This window comes from Gouania willdenowi, chromosome 6 (genome assembly GCF_900634775.1).
Source record: "Gouania willdenowi chromosome 6, fGouWil2.1, whole genome shotgun sequence".
Taxonomy (NCBI): Eukaryota; Metazoa; Chordata; class Actinopteri; order Blenniiformes; family Gobiesocidae; genus Gouania; species Gouania willdenowi.
The window spans coordinates 50,349,645-50,367,011 of record NC_041049.1 but is presented as its reverse complement, the minus strand read 5'-3'; the positions used below and the strand labels follow the sequence as shown (position 1 = coordinate 50,367,011).

Below are 17,367 nucleotides of genomic sequence, written 5' to 3'. Positions count from 1 at the left end.
TAAGCTTGTCTGCAATACGGGAGCTACCATATCCCATAGTGAGACATCGAAACAAATGTTCTGAAAGATAACTATAGGTTATTTACATAACCACGGTTCTCTGAGTAATATAAGTGAGATGTCTCACCAGAAAACCATTTTTTCTGGGAGAGTGAGAGGAGGTTTGCTTATTTGAATGGCATAGTATCATCCACCCACTCTTCTTATAGTAGGTGGACTACCTGTTGCGGATGAATATATTTCACCAGCCAATCAGGATTGGCGTAATGAGCTTGGGCTTCTGAGGAATGACCCAGAGGCGTACATCCCATAGTGAGACATCTCAATCATATTACTCAGAAAACTGGGGTTATGTAAATAACCTATAGTTATCTGGATCAATGATCCTTCACACTTTAAAGGCTTGTAAAAAATGTCTATTCACATTAATAACGATACAGTAGGTCCAAATATCTATATTCTTTAAACCACAAAGAAATGCACAATCAAGATCTGACCAGGATGAAACTCAGCAGGGTAATTGAGAAACTAACATAACGGAATCAAATTTCTTAAAGAATCTGTATATTAATACGGATCCCCTCCAAAATGTAACGGAATCTTTCATGGCGTAAGGTCTAAATTCTGTCAAAATCCATTAAGTACTTTTGATGTAATCCTGCTAACAGACAAACTAAAAACAAATAAACATTGGTAAAAACATGACATCCTTGGTGCAGACAATTATGTAATTTGCAGGTGTTCCTAGTAATCTCACAATTAATCACATTGTCCTACTAATCAATTTGCCTGCACATTTGAAACACCTTATTTAAAATTTCTAGTAAGGAAGAAACAGTTTCAGGAAACTTTGTCAAATGAAGACTAAGAGAACCCTGTTGGAGGTCCATCTCTTGTTCCATTAGTAACAGGAGCAGCAAGAGCTGAGCTAAAGAGCTGCATGCTAACAAGCTGCATGCTAAAGAGCTGCATGCTAAAGAGCCTAAGGTCACAGAACTACACGGTAGAAAGTCAAAATAGTTTTAGAGGAACACTGTGCAGACGGATCAATTAAATCATCCGCTCAGATGCTTCCAGGTCGAGTGGAAGAAGATGTAGAGCTACGATTGTACTGAATTTCTGACACAGTCTGAAAAGTAATGTGGGGTCTCTTTTGTTGCAAGGCTGTCAGTCACATATCTTTTAACCTCTCTTACTGCGATGTGCAAAAAAGCCAGTGTAAAGAGGCTTTAAAATGTCCATTTAATTGTACAATGTCTTCCTAGTGGAGAAAAATTAACTTGCTTTTTTCTTCAAAAAAGAAAAAAAAAGAATAAAGCCGCCACCTACCAAGAAAGCTCCTGTTGTGTCCTGATGGAAAAGAATTTCCAAGCATCACAGCTGAGGGGTCGATAATGATCTCCTGGCTTGGGCCAGGCGAAGCTGTGACCTCTCGACGACCTCCACCACCATCTATTCGCAGGGTGAACTCTTTTCCGTACCGGTCCAATTCCACATCATGCCATTCTCCATCATCCAGACGATTGTAAGGCAGTGTTATGTTGTGGTCTCCATCTCCAAGGTTGTAGAAGACAGCAAGAAGACCCCGAGAGAGCTGAAAAAAGTGATAATGACCTTAGAAATGCATAACTTAGAGTAAGTACACCCCAAACCAACTTTTTTCTGCTGCATACATATGTATTTGGGTATTAAGTGGTGCTGTTAATTGATCCTAGTCCCACTCTTCACATTTTTGTAAACGTATTTTAATTTTGCATATTTAGTTGTAAAATGTCCGGTATACTGGCCATGAAGGGTTGAATCCCGGCTAATACAACTGAATTTTAAAATTGGCTGAAACAGATCCTTTCAGATTCCCCTGCGAATGGGTGAACAGACCGGTGTCTGTGTTGATGGCCTGACGTCATCGTCAACAAAGACTCTGATTGGCTTTCGTCATGCCAAACAGTCGCATGAGTTCAATATTTTCAACTCTTGCAAATGTGCTTGTGTGCGGATATATGTAAAATCGGGAGCGCACTCGCACAGCCAACGCACTTGACATGCGGATCGGACCGTACCGCTGCACGGGAAACATTTCTCATCTGGGACGCATCTATTCATTGACTTTGTATGTAATCTGGACATACGGACATTTCGTGATGCATCCGGTGTGAACGCAGCATTAGGCTGTGTGTGAGCTTTACGTCGTGATTGTATGTGCCTTTAGTTGTAGTGACAAATTTCTGCTTATGAACTCGCTATGTGTGTGTGTACCGACACATCATTGTGTGTATTACAGTCTCTCTGCGCACAGCGTTGACCGGGCTATCTGAGTGGGAAACGCCCATAATCAAGGCATTTTTTGAATTTCCCTCGAAGTGGCAGGTCAGCAGAAGGCAGGGCTGTACTTACTCTTTAAATAAGTCAGTCACTTTTGCCTTTGGTAATGCACAAAAAATGCAAATATAACCTTTTGAAGTAAACATTATTGAAAAAATTAGAGAAGTAGTGCATCTTTAGATGTTTTTTTATTTCACAGTTTATGTCAAATCATATTCTTTATCTTTCTATAATAATAATAATAATAATAATAATAATAATAATAATAATAATAATAATTGAGTCCCCATGTTAAATACATGTCTGTGGCCAAAAACGTTAAATTAAATAATTTATTCTCACACCTCCATCCCTTTAAAAAAAAAAAAAAAAAAAAACTAAATAAAATTGTCCCTTACTGCTGGTCGTATAATTAGTTACATTTTCTACATTTCAAATGTTATGAGTATGAACATATAGGCATTTGGGATGGTGAAAAGAAAAAAGATAATTGATTATGAATCAATTCCTAAATTTTCAAATATTTATCATTTACATTGTTTAAATTGTAATACCAACTAGGCAATTTGGATATTGGATATCGTTGTACTTCTATACAATTCTGAAGTTTTTTTGAGGTGTTAGCCAAAAGAGATATCAAATAATTCAGCAGCTGACTGATGTTAAATTGCAGATCAATAATCGTGAGTAATCGAAAATCGAATTGATAATCATTAAAAATTGTTTTGTAATCGAGTCGAGACTTTAATAATGAAAATGGAATTGGTTGATTTAACCAACCCTATAATAGGCATTGATTTTGTCATCACATTACTCACATTCATCCGTTTGAGATTTTTTTTTCCAAAGTTTTTTGTTAACTGATATGGTGGTGGACTCTATGTTGATATAAAGAAAAAAATATCTTTGATATACAGTAATACACAAAGAGTTAGACCAGCTCTTGTCATATTAAAGGCAAGCAAAGGTTTAGCCAAGCAAATATTTTGTAGGTTAAAAAATTCCAACCAGAAAGCGGTGATTAAACAAGGAGACTGGCGTTTCAGCTGTAAGAATTAATTCTTCAACCTCGGAGCCTAGCGCAGTTCAGATTTGCTTTGCTCACAATTGTACAGCAGAACCATGAGCTCTCCCGCAGGAGTGGTGTACAAGAAACAACAATTATCTTCAGCAGTTAAGGATGAGTGAGCACAATGAATTTAACCAATGAGAGCCTCCCATAACTGCGGCTTGTACATGTCCAAAGCTTAATTGGAAACAGTGGGGCAGGATAATTCACATTCAGCTCAGCCTGCATTAGCTATTGCTCCCTCAGCATGGGCATCTCAAACGTTCCTCGAGGACACAGACACACTCGCACTAACAGACAGGCTCTCTCTCTAATTCTCTCTCCCTCTCTCCCCGACAGCATGCACTTTGTTGCCTTTTAATACCCACCAATATTTAGAATCTTTATTTAAATGCCCTGAAACAGCTTTTCACCAAAGTCACATCTAACTAGTGTATTAAAGGGGTGAAGGAGGCAGCCAAAGATATTGTTGCTAAATTTGATCGAATAAAGAAGCAAAAGGTCTGACAAACTATATAGGCAACCTGGGCTAATCTTGCAATGGGTAGTTGAGTTTCAACCCCAGTGATTACCAGTCTTTTGAGAGCTCAGGCTGTCCAAGAGGTAAAATTAAAAGGTTTTTCCACCACCGACAAGCATATTTAATGACTGCCTCCTCGTGCTGCACGATAATTGAATTAAAATTGAAAATCACTGCATCTATCCTTCTACCTGCCTCGTACAAAGAGAGGAATGTAAACATGTTGGCGTTTGTTACAGGAAGCGAGGATTTTGTTTGCTAAGAAGGACAATAGACAGTCAGTCATGTAGAAATGGTATCGTAGTGGAAACCACAATAAGGAGCAAAGCAGTCGCCACTGTAAAGTCTGTCTGAAGGCAGATTTATTGGTTCACCTCCAAAAAGACCACGCACCAGAGTGGGAGCGGTGTGTTGCAATGTGGACCACCAGCACCGAAGCAGGTAACTCTAGCAGCATTATTTTTCAAGTGGCGTTGCATACAAAACAGAAGTTGAGTGGAAACACATTACGGATGCTCTGTTATGAAAAACAATTTAAACATTTCAGACACTCATAGCCCGCAAACCTCCACCAAGTGGCAAAAACCCTGTTTATTTTAATATTCATAGTTATCTTGATCAATGATCCTGTTCATGATACCATAAACATTCACTTTAAAGGCTTGGAAGAAATGTCTATTCCCATTAATAATCATACAGCAGGTCCAAATGTATGGTCACACCCATTTTTTTGAGAAATTGCTAAACTATATAGGTTAGTTGGGCCAAATGTGCAATGGGTGGTTGAGTTCCATCACCAAGAAGACATTTTTATTCCTATTAATAACCATAGAGTAGATCGAAATGCATGTGCGCAATCTGGATCCGATCTGGATAAAACTCGGTGGGGTGTTTGAGGAACCAACTGACATAACTGACTCAGTACATTGATCAGATACTCTCCAGAATTTAATGGAAAGTCCCATTGTTTAAGTTCTAACTTTGGTTTAAATATTTTTTAAATCCATTCAGTACTTTTGATGTAATCTTGTTAAAAGACAAAAAAACAACAACAAATAAATCAACGGCAGTGAAAGTGTTACCTCCTTGGCGAAGGTAGAAATATATTGCAATATTGCTCCTTCATCTTTTCAGAGAATAGGAATTAAAGTCATTCTCAAAATCAACTTGTATGCGTAAAAATGATTCCCTGACAAAATAATTACTATCTTGGGCATTTTCACTCAGCAGACCTGACGATTAGTGTTAGTGATTCACCCAACCATGCTGAAAAGAGAAAACTGACACAAAGCAGAAAAACAAACCTGCACAAAGAAAAAAGAAAGAAAAGGAAAACAAGACCATCAGGCATCTCTAAACTAACACAATGACTCAGAACAACAAAGGTCCAGCATCTAAACGTACCTAAGTTTTTGCAACTCGGTGAGAGAACAATAAGTGCATGCTGAGAGAAAGACAAACCACTGACTGCAACTTGCATAACTATCCCTCTCCAGAAGATATAAAAACTTTCTGAAGCACCTTTGGAGATCTTTGCAATCACAGTTAAGTGTACAAAACAAAAATGTATAGAGGTGGAAGTTCATAATCTTTGAGTCAAGCAATTTCTCTAAATAAAAATTGTGATATTTTTTTCTTTACTGGTCTTTGCTGTTCACAGAAGGTAGCGTGCAGTACATCATTTAAGATCTAATCAAAATGTCTTCACAGAGAGCATAGAATAAATGTTTCCTTTACAGACACACCATAATCCTTCTCTTTCTACACAAGGTGCATCTTTATAAGTTTTGAGTGTAAGTGTGGTTATTTATTCAGAGTGCACTCTATCCCGTATCTAACCTTAAGGAAAAAGTGAGACAGCCCTTTAAATTAGAGCCTGTTGTTGAGAAATACACCAGCCTTGTGTTCAAGTGTTTCTAAGAGCTTTGAAACAACTGGGCTGAAAATTCTTCACCACCTGCCGCAGAGACATCAGATGTTTTATACAGCTCACCAATTTAGTTCCAGTGAGAGTTTCGCAGAGATGCTTCGACACATAAAGTAAAGACTAGAGCTTTTTCCTTCTGCTGTCACAGTAGGGATTCCAACAAGGGGTGAGGACAACACTGAGTTTTCTTCTTGTAGTGTAAAGACCCAAAAGAACAAGACACAAGGCTTTAAACAGGGTTGTCAGACAAGTAAGTAGACAAGACATGTTTTTAAGGCCAGTGGTTTGGAATTCACATGGTAGCTGCAAACAGGTAACCTGTGTGCAAGCCAGAAGTGGCAGATCTAACAGAGGCATTCAGTTCAAAGTGCTGTTCACACTTGGCCAACTTAGTCAATGATTCAAGAGGGTTTGACACGAAACACAGGCTTCATGTCTGCTGAGGAGTCTGTCCGGCACAGGAGGGGATGTTGTGATGGAGCTCGACAAAATAGAGAAATCTTGACTCTGTGTCATCACCGATCCACTCCAACAAAAGAAGAGCAGGCAGCAGGAAAACAGGCATGACTTGGGGCACAATACTGAATGCAAGCCAAGTTAAAACACTAAAAAAACAATGTAAAAAACTATACTACTACTATATTGGTTGTGAAACATTACCAGACAAACAACTTGAAAGAGTAACTAAACTGAGCTTTTTACGCTGAAGTGTGTCGAAAGCTGAACATTCAAAAAAATGCCTTGATTATGGATGGGGCTTCTGGAGCAGTAAAGACACGCCGTCTACACTATAAAATTACAAAGAACAATTTATGCTCTGCTAGCTGACACTTTGACAGGACAAGATGGCGCCAGCGTTTACCGACCGCATACTGCCTGCTCTGCTTGAACTATTGTTTATTGCTGCAAAGTTTTGTACCAGAATATCACTGGGTTGCCAGTGTATGACCGTCAGGCACTTATTAATCTAATTCAAACTTATGAGGAGTATCTAAATCACAACTTTAAGGATCAAGCATCTAGACTTCCTCCTCACTTGGCCTCAGTACCAGCTGACCTGCTGTGCTCACCTGTCCCATGGAGGAAGCGAGCCAAAAAGCGGGGTAGATGCGGAGGTCTTCTAGTTAGGATCAAGGTGTACTGGAGGTTTAATCCCGGGATTGCTCCTGTCCTCTCTACACCTGGATGCCAGGAAACTCTTGGATTGTGGTAGATCCAGCCTGTGGCCCCCGCACGTCTGGACACCGGTCTGCGTCGTGCGCCGCTGCACAGACGCCTCCCCTGATACCTTGGTGTGTATCACAGATGTCTTCGGTCGCTACGCCAAAGATCTACATGGGCTTGCAAGGGAGTGTCACTATGCCTGGGCCTGCAGAATGCTAGATTGCTAGCTAACAAAATTGCAACATCTCCTGAATGACCTTTTTAAGTCCCGCGAGTTGGATTTCATGTGCCTCACGGAAACTTAACAGCAGGAGAATGAGTACTTTCATCTCAACGAGCTGTGCCCCCCAGACTGCTTCGTGTTTGGTATTCCTTGGCTGGCATACCGGGACTCTTTCTGCTGCAGACTGATGGACAAGAACCCATACAACAAATTCGAGCTTCAGACGTGTAAGGTTGGAAACGAACACTCTTTTCACTGTGTTTTAGTGTACCGACCTCCTGGTTCTGCTCGTTTATTTCTCGATTAATTTACCGAGTTTATGTCATCTATCGTTAAATTGGAGAGTGTTATAATCCTTGGTGAGTTCAATCTCCACGTTGATAATTAATCTTGTCCCATGGCAGCTGAGCTGGTATCTCTTATGGACTCCTTTCACTTTGTACAGCATATGTCGGATCCTACTTCACAAAAGGACATACTTTAGATTTGGTCTTTTCTTTTGGAGTAAAAATTGACCAACTAAGTATTGAAAATTTTCAAATAAGTGACCACTATTGCAATGTATTTAATCCGTCATTCACACTGGCACAGACTACTTCCAATTTGAAAAAACAGAGACGCATTCTTAATGAATCTGCAATCAGTGGGTTTTCGGCCTCTTTTGACCCATCTACCTTTGCTAGTTGAAACACTATTGACACATTTATGAAAAACATCAATACCTATAGGTGTTGTAGCACTCAAGACTGGCCTTGGTCCAGTCTTGGTCTTGAGACCCCATTTTGAAAGTCTTGGCCTTGTTTCAGACTTCAGAGCATTTTTACTCTGTCTTGTCTCGATCTCAGACTGGACGACTTGGGATTTTCCATTAAGACCCATCCAGAACACTGAGGCCAAATGAACATTTAGATAATTAAAAATAATTCCGGTCAGTGGCTTTTAAATACATAAAAGGATTTATTTTTTGCAAGAATGTAGTTTTGTATGTTGTGCTTTGAAGAGTTGCAGAGACCTTGTTTTTGTCAGTCAAACATATTTAAAAAAAATAAAATTAAAGTGAGATTGCTCTTTAACTGTTCAACCTTGTCATTGTTTTTTTAAATGGATTGTGTTGGTCTTGGTCTAGACCCAATCTTGACTTGTCTTGATCTTAGTCTTGACTTTGTCTCGACTCTTAAAAGTCTTGGTCTTGTCTTGGTGTATTTTGGTCTTGGGTAAGTCTTGGTCTCAGATTGTGTGGTCTTGAGAAGGACAAAAATCAATCAGCAGCACTTCTTCACACCCAAATAAATTTTTTTTGTCAGATGAAAGTGGTTTTGGGGTTTAGTTACCTCTCTTTACGAAGAAGGGTTACCTTATAATCAGGATTCTCTCTATTGTCTCAACAATCCCTTTTAGGAAACCGACTTACTGAAGAGAACATGCATGTGTCAATCAACAGCCCACAAAGTATCCACCCATGTGTCTCCAACCCTGTTATTAGTCATTCTAAGATTGAATAAGCTTTTGCAGCATTCATTGTCTTGGCCTATTCATCACATCATTTCAGGCTCACAAACTAGACAATTGCAGCTGTCAAGAAGGAGGAGAGTGACCAGCTCTAACCCACCTCTAGACGGAGGTATTCATTTTGCTCCTTGGAGAGCAGGCTGAGGATCACGCCTGCAGCAGCACGTGTCCGAACCCCAACCTGGATGTTGGTTTGTCGAGCCGGCAGAGACCAAAGGAGCTGGAACTGAACGTAACTCCGACCATCGAAAGAAAATTCTGGAGCAGCTTGCCAATCAAAAGCAGAGATGACTTGTTTAATTAACTTACTGTCATGAGAGAAGTGTTAGAGTGTGCTGTTAGAGTGTGCTGCTATGCAAATGTACAACATGTAAGTCCAAGGTTTTACATCTGGCTTGTGCAATGTACGTAGCAGACCAAACTGATCATTTCTTTCTTTAATTAACTCATGATCAACTAAAACCTCCTCACCTTGTTCACACTGTGGCCCTGTGAGACCGTTTTCACACAGGCAGTTGAACTGGCCCCACTGCCCATGGCAACGGCCCCTTTTGCCACACAGGGGAAGCTGTTCCATGCTGTTACAGAGGTCGTCAGTAAGAATGCAGCCTGGTGAAGTGTTGGACGATTCAGCAGGAGATCCAAGGTCATATACCTGAATACAAAAAACAACAAAAGGATGAACACATAAAGACCAATCGGTATCTTTATTTAAAGATGAAGACATAGTGTTGGCCTCATAGATCAATAAATCGAAGAGTTTTTGCTTGAAAAAAATGTAAAAGCTTAAAATAGACACTCAAAAGTTTGTTTTGACCTACACTGTAAACACTCCATTCATTGACATTCTCGTAAAAGTTGTACACATGGGATGTGGAGTCCTGTAGATCAGTGGTTCTCAAATATTTTTGGCTTAAGTTCTTTCTCTTATTTCTGAATCGAAGTACCCACTTTGTCCGACTACATTTTGCTAAGAAAACTATTTAAAAACAACAATAGAGCATTATGATGGAATGAATGAGTGATAACACATTTTAAAGAATCTAATTTTGTAAATAAGTGGAAAGAAACAGTATTTAGTGCATTGGTTTCAAACCATTTTTGGATCGTGACCCCATTTTGATATCAAGAATTTCTGGCGACCCCAAAGACAATTATTTGATCATGTTTGAGCTCAGATATTTTCTAGATTTATATTTCACAAAGTGAAAGTATAGAGATACAATTTATTTAATTTTTTCAGAAATTTCAGGCGACCCCATTTAAACCCCAGGTGAACCCTGACCTTAAGGTTGAAAAACACTGATTTAGGGGTCCTGAACAGATTTATTTCTATAGTTTTTAGAATTTCCAGTCATCTTACGCCTGGGGTGGGACCAAGACTGACCCTTTTTTTGTTAATTTTCCTATCTCTCTCTGTCAAGTGAGCCCTGCAGTGCCATTGCGTACCCCGAGGGATACACGTATTTGAGAAACACTGCCATAGATGGATGCACAGAAGTATTTTTACTTCATTCTTACTAATGTTATAATTTCTCTTTGGATTCACAAGTATTTTCACACTACTAATCTACCTTCAGTTTAGATATAGTGCAACTTTAATGATGGGAAAATACTTACTGCTATTGCTCGACTTGAATTTGTTAGTTATGAACTTGAATAAATCTAATTCTGATACTGAAAAGGCTGATTGTTATGCATCACAGAACAATTTTGCTATTACTTTTCAGCCTCAACAATTGAACAAAGCAACAGAGCGTACATTACAGGGGGGATGCTAATAGTGCTTTTGTAATTATTCACACTGACAACAGGTGTGGAAAATGTTTAAATGAACCCAGAAAATGTTTATTTGCATACATGTTACGGTTTATCTATGAGAAACAAAACAAGCCAAAACAAAAAAAACATAAAAGCTTGTAATAAATCAAATGAAGACACTTGACACCTGTAATCAGTTGGTCATGAAGTATTTCATTTCTGCAAATGGCAACAGTAGCAGCATTAAATGAGGTTTGGTTTTTACCAGCGGAACAAAACTGGGTGAAGTCAATTAGAGAAAAGAAAATATCCATGACTTATTGCAGCAGCAGGAGTTTTTTTTAATTTTATCTCTATTTATTTCACGTTTCTATTACTTCTTAATACATTTTTAATGCATTATTTTCAGACAGTTGCACTGTTGTCATTAATGCTTTGTTTAAGTGAATCAGTTGAAAATTTGCATTTATATTTAATGAAAAAATAAGCCTAATTGCCTGACTTAGTGTTGGCTGGACTTTCAGAGGTATAGTTACAAAAAATACTTAAAAGTCGAATGCAGTCATTGATATGAAATACAGAAAAGATATTATATTGAAGCGTAACTTTTGTAAAGAAAAAAGAAAAAAAAAAAGATGCTTAGAGCAACAGAAAGAACAATCTAGACCAGCAGAAATTGGATGTGTGAGCAACATCAGCATTCATGCAGCCTGCATTACCAATCTGCAGGCCGGTCCTCTCAAAAAAAAAAAAGTAATAAAAGAGTATCGTACAGCAATCAATTTTTTCAAACATCCAACCCATCTTATAAAACGACTTCATTGAACTGTGTTTGCAACTTGACCTATACGTTACCTTGCTGTCCACGAGTAAGTTCCTAATGCATCCTGTAAAGTGTTTGTGCTGTAGCTGTGGATATTCATACGACATGTTCTCGTTTACCCCTCCGAGCTGTAGAATATGACTTCCATTTAAATACCTGCGGATAATAAAGAAAGCAAGGACGAATGGAAGAGAAAAGGAATTGCACAAAACACAAGGTCTCAAGGTTATAATAGAAATAACAGAAGATTCAGCTAAGAAATAGGAAGGTATAAATGCTCATTTTGCTCAGTTTCGTTCGGTTGAGTCTGGTTTTCACAAATTACGGCATTACGTCGACCTCATCTGATATTTTCCCCCCAGTTTTGCCAATGTGTAAACTGGAGAATTTCTAGCAATTGCTGTATTTATAGCCAAAGGCAACTGATTTTTTTGTATTAAAATGCTTTTTCCTGCACACAAGCAACTTTTCTGGCAAGCTGAAAGGTTTGATTGTTGGCATGTTTCCTGTTAAATTTTATTGTATTGCTGTTGAAATTTTAATTGTATTCTGATGTTTTATGTCGGTCCTGTCAGCTTTTTTTTTTTCTGTTATTTTGTCATTTCTTTCTACACTTCATGTTAGACTGCTGTATCCCTGTCTGTAAAACATTTTTTCCTCTTGGTACAAAAAAAGAATCCTAACCTAACCTGTAATGACCACATGTTGTGTATAGTCACAGATTATCATTTATCGTTTTGTTAATTTAGCTTAATTATTTTTAACAATGTTGATCATTAGTCAGTGGCTTGAGTAACCTCCCAAAAGACTACATTAAAATATTATTATTTTATGCTACCAAGACTTCATTTATCATTTAGAGCTCTTGTCGCCGATAAAAATGCCAAAGACTGACTGTGGTTGATGTTATGTAAATTTTGAGTCAAAACCCAGTGTTAGAAATGTCAACAAGGAAACTCTGCGTGCCAAATTATGTGAAAACACAATTAAACATCCATCATTAAAATGCTATGAGTCGATCATTCTTCACTGAAGCTCGTGTTTGGCTTTTGATTTGTCGTTTCACTGACAAAGTGTACAGGAGAGAGCATTTCATAAAACTGATGAATGCAAATACAAGTTTTGAATAAACAAAACGTATGTGTGCATGTATTTGTGTATGTGTGTGTGTGTGTGTGTTTGTTCTACGTTTTCAACCACTACTGCTGTGATTGCCTGTTTTGCTCCAGAGAACTGTTTAGTCCCGTGGGAACGGGGGGTATTTAGACTCCCTCCCTCAGGACCTTGAATTATTTCAGGTTTGAAAAAAAAACAGAGCATATCAAAACCCTTCTCAGTTAGTAGTGTGTAAACAAACAGAAAAAAAAAAAAAAAAAAAAAACACCACAAGGCTCTCCAGAGAAATCTTAAGCCCAAATTGTTAATTACTTATTACAAACATGTAAGTTTAGTTGTATTCTTGCTTAATTATCGTACAGCAGGGTATAAAAAAAAGAAAAGCCCACAGGAAATATTTAGTTTAAATCATACTTTTCCCGGTAGGGTGTGACCCCTCGGATTTCACAGGACGAGCGGTCTTCTGTCATCGCCCATGTGTCCACGCCCTCTGTCTCCATGACGATCGCCGTGACACATCGATCCAGAGTGAAGCGCACTTCCTTTAAAGTGGAAAAAGGTAGAGAGAAAGGTTATTACCACAGAGGATAAGTGAGTAGCTGGTCAAGTGATGCTAGGAAAAAAAAACTTTGTATCTCTTCTGAGCTGTATAAGCTGGACATGTTTATTTCCATTACATCTCTAATCTCAGAAGTTGAAAAAATTAAGTTTAGGAAATTTGGATGATGGATAGAAGCCGACCGATAGGGGATTTTTAGGGTCGATGTCGATTATAATAATAATAATCTTTATCTATATAGCTCTTTTCAAAAACAGGGTTACAAAGTGCTTTACATATAGTAAAAACAATAAAAAAACAAAAATTCAAATGGGAAATGTGAGGAAACAGAATATATGATATTAAAGATAAAATATTAAATACAACCAAGTTTTTATATTATATAATAAGTGTATAGCTAATGTGCTTCTGTCCTGTACTTTGTCAGGATTTTGTTGTTGTTTTTCTGTGTTTTTTGTGGTTTATACTTGTATTGTTTGTCTTGTAATAAACAAAAAATACATAAAACCAAGTAAATCAGGGTTTTAAAAGCTGATATTTGATATGTCAATCGGTAGTTGATTGTCGGCCAAGATATGATGTTATAAGATTTATATACATAGGATATATACTATATATGAACACAAATTCTTATAATATCCAAAATATGAAACAAGAAAAAGAAGGAAAACACGACTTAAATGAAATAAGGACATTAAAGCCATTGCAAAATCTGAAAAAGGCAAATTTGTGCAACCTGTATTTCCGGATTAGAATATAAAATAAACAAATAAATTAATAAATAAACACATTTGCATAAATCTTAAACAATAATAATGGATAAACCAAAAAGGGCCAAATGCAATTGTGTTGTTGTAATTTTATCATTACTTTCAATTAAAAAGTGGCAGTTTATAATGCAGAACGGACAGCACAAAACATGCAGCAAAAAAGTTAAAACAAATACTTATCATAACCTGACCGATTATTCGGTCTGGATATTGACCGATCTCGATCAATTAAAATTAGCCCAATTTATCATTGATAGCTAGAATCGGCCAGGCTCTACTTTGTAGTCTTTAAAAAACTCAATGACCAGCACAAAGACAAACATACATGACCTGCATTTACCTTATTGTTGCTTCTCACATCGAGGCGATGCCAGCGTTTGTCAGTCACACCAACATTATTAGTTAGCTGAAGAACCAGTGTCCCTGAGCCGTGGTTAACCTTAAGGCTTGGTGTTCCACCAATCAGCTCTGAGAAAAATGATACAGAGATCAAGGTATTTCACTATAAAGAAGTTATAATAAATTAAAAGCCAATGCTGCAAGGTCAAAGAAGGAATAAGTTAGAAACATCTCTCTATAAAAGCAAGGAATCTCTGTCTGTCTGTCTGTCTGTCTGTGTGTGTGTGTGTGGTGTGTGTGTGTGTGTGTGTGTGTGTGTGTGTGTGTGTGTGTGTGAGTGTGTTCCTCAAATATCTCTGCGGATAAGGATCAGACTGACCTGAGAGTTTCAACATGGCTGCTGCTTGGTTCAAGGGTGTGCAAAGTCGGATTTGTGTGGACCGCAATGATACCGTTAATAAATGGATTCATAAATGCCGAAACCATTGTCCACTGGAGCCACCACACTCACGTGCGCACCAGAGCCAATTACTGAAGAGCCCACCCCCCACGCCCCACCTCCTGAGCTAGAGGGACCACGAGCGCATGCCCGCTCGCTACGGGTTTGATGCGCGCGGATGTTTTTTCACGTGTGTGGCTTTTTGAAATTAATGTGACACCATAGTCCCTCCCCCCTCTGTTCAGTGCAGTCAGAGACAAAACATTGACCAATCAAATGCGATTTGAAGAGAACAAAAAGAAAGAGAGAAGCAAAGCGGCTCCCAATCAGGAGCTGGCTCCCGCCGTTCACGTCAAAGAGCCGGCTCTCAGAGTCGGTTTGTTCACGACCGACACACATCTAGAATTAGGTACTACTCAATGTAAAGCTGGGTGTGTGTTTGTTACATGCATAAATATTACACATATTTAATCATTTAACGTTTACGATTTAAATGACCCTCACTAACAATAACGTTCACCATTACTGAACAATTTATCATTCTAATAAAATAATCACTGTGCTATAACAACCATAATTTCTTACCAATTTCTGTCTTAAAACGGATTATTCAAAACTGAACATGTTTGTTTAAACGTACTAAAGGTTTGCGTTTAACACCAACGCAACAGCATAACCATGATGGATAACAAATTCATACTTATTACAATATTTGATCATATATACCCTTTAATTATCCTCAAAACAGAAATCTAACCAGATTTAGCCTTCAAAACACTTTCAAATATCATGCTGTTGCATAACTGTTTTTACGTTTTCACCAGTAAGGTACTTTAACATTAGTGGGCTCACAAATATCATGCTGTTGCATAACTGTTTTTACGTTTTCACCAGTAAGGTACTTTAACATTAGTGGCTAAAAGCCAAAATAGATGAGAACACGATAGTTACCACTACACATTTCACAACAAACCTAAATGTCTCTGCCGTCCCACCTTCAAACACAACCTCATTTGGCCATCCATGAAAAAGCCACTTAACCTCCCACTTTTCTATAGCAAATACATACTTCCTACGGGCACTGCACTAGTATTTCTAAATCCAAACAAATCAACCTGATTTTTGAAGCACAGAGAGAAGACAGTAGGGAAATGAAAGCTGTAAAAAAAAAAGGCCAACTGAAAACAAAAGAAGGAGATCCAAAAACCCGGCAGTGTCAGCCGAAGATAAACTCAGGGGACGCATGAAAGTATCTCCGATTCAAACAAACACACAACGTTGAGACAAAGAGAGGAGTGGTAATCTTATCTGCTATCTTAAATATAGCAGAAAATAAAAGACGCCTTTTGGGTCAACTGCTCTTGGCATCATATTGATGTGTTGAATAAAAAGCTACATATTGTTTTTAGAAAAATTGAGCAAAACAAATAGCAACGATTTGACCTCATAATAGAATGCAAGCAAAAATGGAAATCAAAGAAAATGTATACGCATGGCTGAATAGATGTAATAGTGAATTAATATGTGCTGTGCATTTTGGCTGAAGCAGCCCTTTTTTTGTGAAAAGTGCATGAGAATGGAAATAGCTAAGTACGTCTCCATATAAAGTCAGGATTATTATTATGATAGCCGTAGGTCTCCAAATGAAACCAACAATTTATACTAATCTATGGTATTGCCTATGGCCTGCAAAGATCCATTATTCCAATACACACCTGAGTTGGCATTTGTGTTATTGTCAATTTAAAATGATTAGTTTTCTTTCTTCCAGTCACCAAAAATATGTGAAAGCGATCTATAATTTTTTTCACTCTGTCAAAATAAAGATTAACACAGCTTTGACTGTGTCCAATTGGTTATTCGGTTTGATAAATTATTTACTGCTCTCCTTCACTGTGCGACTGAGTTTTGAGCTTCTGTGTCAGCATGAATAAAGGCTGATGTGTCCTTGAGTGAGACGTTGAATATCCAGCAGCCTCAGGCCCCTATATTTTGGGGCGGCGCAGCACACGCGGTGCAGCCAGAGGCCGACTTATTTCATTATTCAAGTGTGGACAGAAGGCGTGTTCTCCCTAAAGGAGAGGCGGAGTACCTTTAAGCTCAGGATTACGCTCACTTCATCCAGATGGATCAAACTCCCTGATTATTCAGGAGCGTGGTTCAGTAAGATAACCCTGCCTGACTGGAGAGGCATAGAGTCTGCTGGCTGTGATTGTCAGTAAAAGAAATTCAATTTTCTCACATTAATACTGTATCTCACCAGAGGCGTCAGGGTCTGTAAGATTTTGTGTGATTTCATTTTATTTACTTGTTGGGAGTTATGGGCTGTGTTCGAAATCACATACTAATGTACTACTCATCTTATGTCTGACATCAAAATGAGTATGTAGTGCGTTCACATTAGATAGTATGGGAAGATTGAGTATGTGAGAAATACACGGATGTATAAGTTTAAGTGTCATCAGTGTGTTCGTGTTCTGACTGACTAGGCTCCCTCGTGTTTTGCACCCAGGTGTGTTGCATTTACTGAATGGCCTCCCTCTTAGCTGAGTGTCTGGACACAGAGCGGCTGCTGCATCATTGTCTACGTGTATGTTTATCCTCTCTGTGTGATGTAGCGGCTTCTTCTCTCCTGTTATTCTTCAGGTTTGGTTCTTGTTTTGCACAGTCTGAACCTCTGTGCGACACAGAAAACACGCGGCAGACCTGATTTTTTCATTAGAGTTCGTCTGATGAGCTAAATGGATACATTGATTTCAATTAGCTGTGGATCAAGCGTGGAGTGCTCAGGGACTGACTACAAAGTGCAACACCGAAAGGAAATTT

The 17,367-nt window shown here is 38.3% G+C and overlaps 1 protein-coding gene across 1 annotated transcript in view; it reads right to left on the bottom strand.

Moving 5' to 3' along the window:
- LOC114465384 (neural-cadherin-like) overlaps positions 1–17,367 on the bottom strand; it is a 149,813-nt gene that overhangs the window by 20,572 nt on the left and 111,874 nt on the right. Inside the window, 6 exon segments of the mRNA XM_028450367.1 lie at positions 1,330–1,594; positions 8,835–9,001; positions 9,206–9,389; positions 11,351–11,474; positions 12,849–12,976; positions 14,104–14,231. Coding sequence (XP_028306168.1) covers positions 1,330–1,594; positions 8,835–9,001; positions 9,206–9,389; positions 11,351–11,474; positions 12,849–12,976; positions 14,104–14,231 — 996 coding nt within the window.